At 51.0% G+C, this 9,837-nt stretch overlaps 1 protein-coding gene across 1 annotated transcript in view; it reads right to left on the reverse strand.

Moving 5' to 3' along the window:
• PAPLN (papilin, proteoglycan like sulfated glycoprotein) overlaps nucleotides 1–6,200 on the reverse strand; it is a 43,163-nt gene extending 36,963 nt beyond the window's left edge. Inside the window, exon 1 of the mRNA XM_042781023.1 lies at nucleotides 6,147–6,200. Within this exon, the coding sequence (XP_042636957.1) occupies nucleotides 6,147–6,200 (54 nt within the window). The remainder of the gene's footprint in view (nucleotides 1–6,146) is intronic.
• Nucleotides 6,201–9,837: the final 3,637 nt, after the last annotated feature.

Below are 9,837 nucleotides of genomic sequence, written 5' to 3' on the forward strand. Positions count from 1 at the left end.
AACAACAACAACAACAACAGCCTTCACTGTGGATTACCCCTCAACATAATGAAAAAAAAAAAAATCCTCATAACTGGACCAATAAGCAAAATCATGATAAATGGAGAAAGGACAGAAGTTGTCAATTGATTTCATTTCACTTGGATCCACAATCAACACCCATGGAAGCAGCAGTCAAGAAATCAAATGACATATTACACTGGTCAAATCTGCTGCAAAAGACCTCTTTAAAGTGTTAAAGAGCAAAGATGTCACTTTGGAAACAAAGGTGCAGCAGACCCAAGCCATGATATTTTCAATAGCCTTATACGCATGTGAAAGCTGCACAACAAATAAGACCACACAAGAACAATGCCTTGGATTATAGTGTTGGCAAAGAATACTGAATACACCGTGGACTGCCAGAAGAACGAACAAATCTGTCTTGGAAGAAGTACAGCCAGACTGCTTCTTAGAAGGAAGGATGGTGACACTTTATCTCACATACTTCAGACATGTTGTCAGGAGGGACCCGTCCCCTGGTAAAGTAGAGGATCGGTGAAAAAGAGGAAGACCCTCAGTGAGATGGGTGGACACGGCGACTGCAACAATGGGCTCAAACGTGACAACGATTGTGAGGATGGTGCAGGACCAGGCAGTGTTTAGTTCTCCTGTACAGAGGGTTGCTATGAGTCAGAACCAACTCGGTAGCATGTAGCAACAACAATGAACCACAGCTCAGCCACGTTTAAAACCACATACAGGGAACCCAGCTCACATCTTTAAATCATTAATCTCAGTCACAGAACTTTGAAGACAAAGGTGCATCTGACCCAAGCCATGGCATTTTCATAGTCTTATATGCATGTGAAAACTGGACAATGAATAAGGAAGCCCAAAGAAGAATTGATGCCTTTGAGTTATGGTGTTGGTAAAGAATATTGAATATACCAGAATGAACAAATCTGTCTTGGAAAAACATGATCCTTAGAATGCGCCTTAGAAGCAAGGAAGGTGAGACTTCACCTCTTATACTTTGGTCACGTTATCAGAAGGATAGCAATCTTGCTAAAGTAGGTCAACGAAAGAGGGGAAGACCCTCAACACAACGGATAGACGGAGCACCTGAAAGAATGGGCTCAAGCACAGTAACAACTGTAGGATGACCCAGGACCAGGAAGTGTTTCGTTCTATTGTACACAGGGTCTCTATGAGTCAATGGCACCTAACAGAGCCTGGAATACTTTGTAAGACAGAACACCCTTGATTTCCTGTCTCAGGGTGCTATATGCAAGAAAAAAAATCTCTCTTGTTGAAGCACTGTTATTTGGGGCTCCATAATAGGATTATAGGAATGCTGGTGGCATTGTGATTAAAGCATTTGGCTGCTAACCAGAAGGTCAGCAGATCAAACCTACCAGCTGCTCCATGAGAGAACGATGAGATAGTCTGCTTCTATAAAGATTTACAACCTTGGAAACTCTATGGGCAGTTCTACTCTGTCCTAGAAGGTCACCATGGGTTGGAATTGAGTCAATGGCAGTGGGTTGAGTTTGGTTTTAACAGGATTATAAAGTTCTGACTAAATCAGTGGGAGTTCTGGTGGTGTAGTGCCTAAGGCACTTGACTGCTAACCAGAAGGCTGGGGGTTCAAACCCACCAGCCACTCCTTGGAAGGAAAGTTAGGCAATCTACTTCCGTAGTGATACTGCCTCGGGAACCCAAGGAGGGGTTGCTATAGTTGGGTCTGACTGGACAGCACAAAACAATAACAACAAATCAGTTTCCCACCAGAAAGATCTGACACCTTGTAGCTGGTATCAGAAGTCCACATGCTACAGCGTGCTCTCTCATTTAGTCCTCGGAGCAATCTGATGAGTCTCCTTGTATAGATGAGAAACTGAGGCACTGAGAAAGGAAGCCGCACAGGAACAAGTGAAGACAATGGCAGGTCAGTTTCACAGCAGGCCTCTGCTCTTCTACTGGATTATGGGTGGTGTAGGAGCTTTGGTAGTGTGGTACCTAAGGCACTTGACTGCTAACCAGAAGGCTGGTGGGTTTGAACCCACTCCTCGGAAGGAAGATGGGGCAATCTACTTCCGTAGTGATACCGCCTCGGAAACCCAAGGAGGGGATGTCGCTATGAGTCGGGGCCGACTTGATGGCACATAACAACAACAACAAAAGTGCCTAAGGCATCTGACTGCTAACCAGAAGGTTGGCGGTTCAAACCCACCAGTCACTCCATGGAAGGAAGACTGGGCAGCCTACTTCCGTAAAGATTTACCACCTCATAAACCCAAAGGAGGTCAATATGAGTCAGAATCGACTCTATGGCAGTCAGTTTGGTGGTTTTGTTTTTGTTTGTTTGTTTTTAACCTCACTGGGGAAGACAAGAATCAACTGAGATACCACAGGAGTGCAAAGGAGCTGGACAGGTGTTAGATTTGACTTCGCAATTTTGCCAGAAGGCAGAAGGTGTATTGGAAACAGATCACCAAAAATCTCTAGGAAAACTCACCCCCATTTTTCAAAAAACTCATGTCCTAAAATGGAAAAGCAAACCCTTCCTCCTGGAGTCTGCCCGAACATCCAGGATCCAGGAGAGGGCTGTGGCTTACTCACCCTCAGGTTACGAAGGACTCACTGATGCAAAACACCTAGTTATTCTTGTTTTGTAACAGAGCCCAGAACCTTGAATCAGAACAACCACACACACAAAACCCTGGAGGAAGGGCGGCCAGACCAAAGGTCTTAGTTTTCCCTTTTTAAAACCATCTACTCCTTCAGTTCAAACTGGGACAGAATCTCCAAGTTTTTGAAATCTGGTGAACTATAATGTTAAAATAGTCTCAACAAAATTTAAACCGAAATTTATTTGGATTTATTTCTATTTAAAAAGTGGACTGGGAGGGGGTCCCCAAAGACAACAGCATCCACGTTTGGTTCCAGTGCCCTCCAGTCCCAAACCGTTCTCACCCCAGTTTTAGTGTTCAGGAAGTAGCCCTCAGGGGACCTGGCCTGGTTAATAATTAGCCTCTGACCAAGGCCTGCTTAAGCAGCTCTGGGGGTGTGTGATTAAAGCATTTGGCTGCTAACCAGAAGGTCGGCGGTTTGAGCCCACCAGCTGCCCCATGGGAGAAAGATAAGGCAGTCTGCATCTGTAAAGATTTACAGACTTGGAGACATGGGGTGGTTCTACTTTGCCCTAAACAAAAAAACAAACTCACTGCTGTCGAGTTGGATCCAACACATAGCAAGCCTCCTTGGGTTTCCAATGCAAGTATCACTATGGAAGTAGATTGCCCCCATCTTCCTTTCGAGGAGTGGCTGGTGGGTTTGAACCGCCAGCCTTCTGGTTAGCAGTCAAATGCCTTAGGTACTACGCTACCAGAGCTGCCCTATAGGGTCACTATGAGTTGAATTGACCTGGTAGCAGTGGGTTTTTAAGACCTGCTTGATGTCCGTCTCGGTTTCTATGGCACAGCCCCCTGAGCCTCCCCAAGCCCACCCTTCCCCAGAACTGTGCTGGGCTTACTGGTGTGGCCAAGGCAACAGTGAGCACTTCAGCCCCTGAGCCATCTTGTTACCACTGGGGGTGGAGAGAAGGGAGGGTTGGACTGGCCTAAACACTGGGTCTTCTAAATATAGGTCCATGCGAGGTGCCTGATAAACCAAACCAAACCAAACTCAGTGCCATAGAGTCGATTCCAACTCATAGTGACCCCCTTTGAGTTCCCAAGACGGTAAATCTTTACAGAAGTAGATTGCCTAGTCTTCCTTCCACGGAGTGGCTGGTGGGTTTGAACAGCCAACCTTCTAATTAGCAGTCAAATGCCTTAGGCCTGATAACCACCCTGTTTCAGGTGCCCAGCAACTGTGGTGCAGGTAGGCATCCACTTGCTGGATCCTGGACCCCTGCTCCTGCTCCTAGACCTCTGTCCACCACACCACACTGTCCCTCAGAGGAAAGAAAACATTCAGTTCTGTTTCTCTGTAATTACCAAAACCATAAATTGCACCATTGTGTGAAGAAGCCATAATGAGCTGGTCCATTCCAACCTCACCTGGGCCTGTCCTCACCTGCCTCATGCAGTGCTTAGCTTTCAGACTGAGAAAAAGAAAACAAAACACCACACCCATCCATTCTTTTCCAAAAACTTCCACCTGGAGCAACTTAGGAGCCCCCCACCCCATTCCTGCCTGAGCTGTTCCCAGGGGACTCCTCCAACATGCATGTGTGTGTGTGTGTGTGTGTGTGTAGGTGGGTGTGGGTGTGGGTGTCCTCCTGAAGCATTGTCCTGAACAGCCTCTGGGGAGAAGGTAGCCAGGGGCTATGTCTTTGCTTTGTATCTCTTTTATTATCTATTCACTCTTTCTGTCAGCACAGAAGGGGATCCCGAGAAGGTGCTCTGGGATCAAACAGTGGCTCCTGCCCCCAGCGAGAACTGGTCAAAGGAACCAAGAGTCAGAAATGGAAATCGGGAAGCAGCTGTCAGCCCTGAGCCACACTCCCCCACCACACACAGCCTGAGGGGAGAAGAGTTCTGAGCCCAGGTCAAGCCCAGCCCCATGTCAGGCTCACAACCTTTGAGCAGGTCCCTCAGAGTGTTTCTAAAGATGAAAGGGCCTTCTAGGACCCAGGGCACTTCGTAAACCTTGACTCGTGTCATCTGCATGACAAACCTGTGGGCCGGGCTTCATTAGCCCCTAATTTAAGGAATCTGAGGCTTGGAATCAGTGATTTGCTCGGGCCACACAACTGTTACGGGGTGGTCATGGGATTTCATCCTTGGTCTCCACACTCTCGCCGGGGCCCCTGCACCTGAGCTGCAGCCACAGCAGTTGGGGCACCAGTAGCAAGCATGTGTCAAAGGACCTCGGAAGTGGAGCCAGGGTCCTAGTGACCTGGGAAGCTGGTGGGTGGTGGAGGGATGTCAGGAAGGGCGGGTCTACCCGCCCACTGCTCTGTGGCCCTCGCTGGATCTTCGTGTCTCCGGCAGGAACACCTGCTGCTGGCCCACACAGCCCTCGTCAGTTTCTCATCCTCATCCTAGACTCACGTTTCCCTAGAGGCAACACTTCCCTGCCCTCCCCAAAGCAGCAAACCGTTTAGGTCCTTTCTCTAGGGTCCCTCCTCTGCCTCTCAGAAGCTGAGGAGGCTGTGGGTCTCTCCTTTGGACAGCCCCCAGGGGAACCCCAGTGGCCTGGCTGCCTTTGCACGTTCCACTTTGCCACTGCCACGAGGAGCCTCCCAGCAGCACTCATTTCCACAGACCCTCACCTGGCGAAAGGTCACTCCTTCGATCTAGAAGGATCCCTCTGCGTCCTCAGGACTCAGTCTGTCCAGGGAGCCCTTACTTTGGGTCCCCATTAGAAACAGCTACTCTGCTCACCAGCTGGCTTCCTGTATCCACACTCTATACCTTCATTAATATAATAGTCACTGACACATGCGGCTACTTAAATTTAATGAGTTAAATAAAATTAAAAACTCAGTCCCTCCATTACACTAGCCACATCTCAAGTGCTCAATGGCCACCAGGGACTATCTTACTGAACAGCAAATTTCCATCATCTCAGTAAGTTCTATTGGCCTACCTGCTCTAGATGCTAAAACCCCAATGAAAGCGGAGCCCCAAGCTCTAGGTCCAAGCACAGTCCAGCTAAGGGGGCAGCCATATTTGGTCCCATGCAGGTGTGGAGTGGGCCACCTAGTCTTGAACTTTGGCTGGTCCCAGCATGCCCTCCACCCCACCTGGAAGACCACCTCAAGGACGTGGTTAATTAAGCACTACCCAGGATCGAGGAGTGCACCCACATTCCAACAGGGGAAGGAAGTAGGAAGTTGCCATTCCTGTAAATTGTGCACCAGCCGCCCAGTTTAGTGCAGGGCACCTTGGCCAGAGTGATTCAAGGTCCTCACCCCTTTCTGAATGAACTCGAGGCTGAGGGCTTACCTCCTCCGACCCCATCTTCCCCAGCACTGCCCTTCTCGGAATGCTGTTGCTACTGGCTCCAGCCAGCACTCGGCTGCTTCTTGCTGTGGGGCAACTCCTCCCCAGTCCAAGCCACTGGGCATCTTCCCCAGATTTCCCACTAAGTCCCTCCGGCCCTCCCCACCTCTGCCTGCAAGCCCTCCAGGGCTCAGGCAGGGCCACACTCACCGAGGACCCGGGCAATGAGGCCAGGAGCAGGGGCACCAGCAGGAGCAGCTTCATCTCCACCTGTGCCTGTGGGAGAGGCTGGGGGTTAGCAGGCAGCCCAGAACGGGCAGGGCACCACCGGTCCTCAGTGTGCGGCAGTGTGTGACATTCCTTCCACGTTGCCCAAGGTGACAGGAAATCCACAGAGCGATGAAAGGGATCGCCACAGCGCACAGCGGCGAATATTACATGAGTACACCACACCAGCTGTGCAACTCACACAGGGGTGGGGAAAAGGCCCATCTACAACGGGCTGAAGTTCAGGAACAGCTTGTTTCTGTATTTCAGAGAGGAAACAAGGGCAATTAAAAATACTCCTGTTGTTGAAAAACAGAGTTCAGATCAAAATAATCAGGCTTGCTGTATTTTTAATTCAGGAATAGATTTCCTTTTAAAACAGCCATTCCGTCAGTTTTTACACCCATGCCAGCATTTTTCTGCACAGGGGAAATGTCACAAGCAGACTTCATAATCAGCATGTATGCAGTAAGAGTGCAGCATGCGTGGACAATGTATGGAGTGAGTATGCAGTGTTTGTGCAGTACATGCATGTCCACAGTGTCAGTTTGGTGTGTGTGTGTGCATGCAATGTGTCTGCATGTTCAGTGTGTGTGAAGTGTGTGTGCAGAATAGTGTGCATGTATGCAGTATATGTGCAGATGAGTTTGTGTGCAGTGTGGTGTATGTGAGCTCAGTATTGTGCAATGTGTGCATGCAAGTGTGTGCATCGGTGGCATGTGTGTGCATATCACCATGTGGGAGAATGACATCAACAATGTGCACTGCTCAGTAAAAAAATTAGATAAGCAAGTATTAACGTGTATGTTTGAATTTAAAAACCTATAATTCCAACAGCGTCCTCTTTAATTTTTAAAAAAGTATTAAGTGACTTTAGTTTACAAGGAAAAAACCAAGCATGCATAAATCAAGTCCAGCAAAATTCAACATGGCACATTTAACCACGCACATACTCGTTAATTTGCAGAGTGACTCATTTAGTCACTTTCACGTAATCGTATCAGAGATTCCTGCGGTTAGCAGGGATGAGGGAGGTGGTGTGTTGCCTGCACCCTTGCCAGGCCCCTGCCTCTGCTTTGTTGCAGCTCCTAGATCAGCATCGGTGAGGGATGAGAAGCAGGCATTATTACAATCCAAAGCTAAACCAAATTCACGGACAATGAGTTGATTCAGACTCATAGTGACCCACCATTGGGTTTCCAAACCTGTAAATCTTTATAGAAGCAGACCGCCTCATCTTTCTTCCGCAGAGCGGCTGGTGGGTTCAAACCACCGACATTTTGGTTAGTGGCCAAATGACTTAACCATTGCACCACCAAAGCTCCTTAAAATGTAAAAAAAAAAAAAAAAAAAAGTGATGATTATCATAGGAACCACATTTGGGGCTGAAGACTGGAGAAGCTAAGGTGACAGGCCTTGAGGGCGGGGTGAGCGTAGCTAAGTGAGAGACGAAGGAAAGGACAGAAAGAGGACGAAATTCAGTGACAACATACTTGCAACCACGACTACCACCACTGCTGCAACTGTCGCTGGACCACGATTCCATACCTGCAATTCCAAAGTCCCAAAAGACTGGAAACTTCAGTGTTTTTCAACTCATTTGGTGGCCAAAACGATAACCACCTGTCTGACTCCAGGGCCAGCCCTGGGTTTGCGGCTGGGCAGCCTCGACCTCCCTGCAGCCTGCGGGCAGGGCCGAGCGCGCACGGAGCGGGCAGCGCGGGCTCTCGTACTTGGTGCTCGAGAGGCGCGTCTGTGCGCTACGAGGTCTGAGGCGGCGGGCAGGAACCGGAGAGAGGAGGAGCGGACGCCGGCGCGGAGGGTCTGCTCCTGCCCGCGGGGAGCTTGCCCCGGACTCGCACCCGACGCTGCAACGCTACAGCCCCCAGCGGACACCAGAGCCGGAACGACGCCCCGCGTCGTGCGCCCCCCACGAGCTCTCAGGGGCGGAAGGGGCCGTTTCCCACGTGAGGCGCGAGGAGGATGGGCAGGTGCGGCCGCAGCGGGGGTCCAGGGCTCCGGCGCCCCGGCCCCACAGTCCCAGCGGCACTTCCGGAAGGGGACGCTCGGTCTCCGCGGCGCCTCGCCTCAGCGGCGGCCCGGAAACCGGCGAAAGTGAGGTGAGAAGGCGAGGGGGCCCCCCAGTACCAGCTCTCGCGGAGCCCTGCGCTTCCCCTCGGCCGGGGGCGCGCAGTGCCCAGCAGTGGCCCGGTCCTGCGCGCCCCCTTCCTCCGACAGCGCTCTCCCCGCGAGCCAGGCGGGGCGCGTTTCTGCAGAACCCGGGAGTGCGCCGCCGAGCGCCCGCCAGTCTCCAGCCCTCCGCGGTCCTACCTGTCTTCGCGAGCGCCGCTTCGTTGGTGTCGCACGAGCCCAAGCCAGGGAGGTCGGCCCGCAGCTCCGATCGCCCGCGGAGGCTGGCCTTTCCTTCCCCGCCGCTGGCTGGTTTCCGCCCCGCCCCATCACCACCCCAGCCAGGCTTGCCAACACCCCTTCCCAATCCCGGTGGGTGGACAGTGACCCGCGGAGAAGCCCCCATGGTGACGACGTGACCAAGGGCCTCCAGCCCTTGAGCCCGCGCCAACCTTGGGCTTGGCCTCTGCTGCAATCACCTACCTTTTTTTGGGCGGGCGCCAATACCCTCTCCAAGCCCGTTTCTGCTGCGCTCAAGCCTTCCTGCTCTGGGTGGGCCTCCCACACTACACACTTCCAGCTGCTTCCTCCCTACCTTGGAATTTTGTACTTCAGACACAACTGAGTTCCCATCTCACCTCCTAGCTAGTTTTTTCCATTGTCTAGAGTTCACTATCTCCTAGAATGCACAATTCCCTGTACCTTGCAAACTCCTACTCATCCAGCAAGACCCTGGTCAAATGTCACCTCCTCCGTGAAGCCTCCCCTGACACCACCCAGGCAAGATTGGTGCTTCCTTGCCTTGTTCTCTGTCCCTGATTCTGTATTCTCTGATTCATCACACTGTGCGGTGGCTGTCTCCTTGATTCAGTGGTGAAGGTCCCTGAGGGTAGGGTCTGCATCTGAACATAAAAAAAAAAAAAAAAAAATCCTCATCTGGACACTAGTGTGGCTCATGGCAGAGGTGCTCAATAAGTGTGATATATTTCATTTCCTTCCCTGACTGTCCTTTTTCTTAATTAAGGAATTCCAGGCCTGCCACCCTTTCCTATCCCTAGGAAAATGGCACCCAGTCTGGCACACATGGGGGTGGGGAGGTCACAAAGGCTGGTCCCTTTCCTCCACCCTTGACCTGACCTGGCATGAGTCACTACTCTGGCCTGTCTTTGGAGAGAAGAATCAGCAGTGGTGAATTTGCTGCCTCTCCACACCCCCAGCTTCTTCAGTACATCTGAAAATGGGCCAGCACTGAAGCTCAGACAAAATGCTTGCTTAAAACAAACTTTTGAGTCAGACCCATTTCAGACCTATCAGTGAAGAGAAGGAGGAGCAGCTGTGTAGTCTGAGCCCCTGGGGAGTTGTATGGATTCTTAGGCAGAGATAAAGCTTGGCCAAGAAAAGGAGTGGAATGACCCACAGCCTCTAGAAAAGGGAAATTGTTTTCTCTAAGCAGGGGCCCACTCCCCGCCCCCACAGCCCAGACTTTCCTGAGGTTGGCCAAGGT

This window comes from Orycteropus afer, unplaced genomic scaffold, assembly GCF_000298275.1.
Source record: "Orycteropus afer afer isolate SDZICR_OR568_19922 unplaced genomic scaffold, OryAfe1.0 scaffold00079, whole genome shotgun sequence".
Lineage (NCBI taxonomy): Eukaryota > Metazoa > Chordata > Mammalia > Tubulidentata > Orycteropodidae > Orycteropus > Orycteropus afer.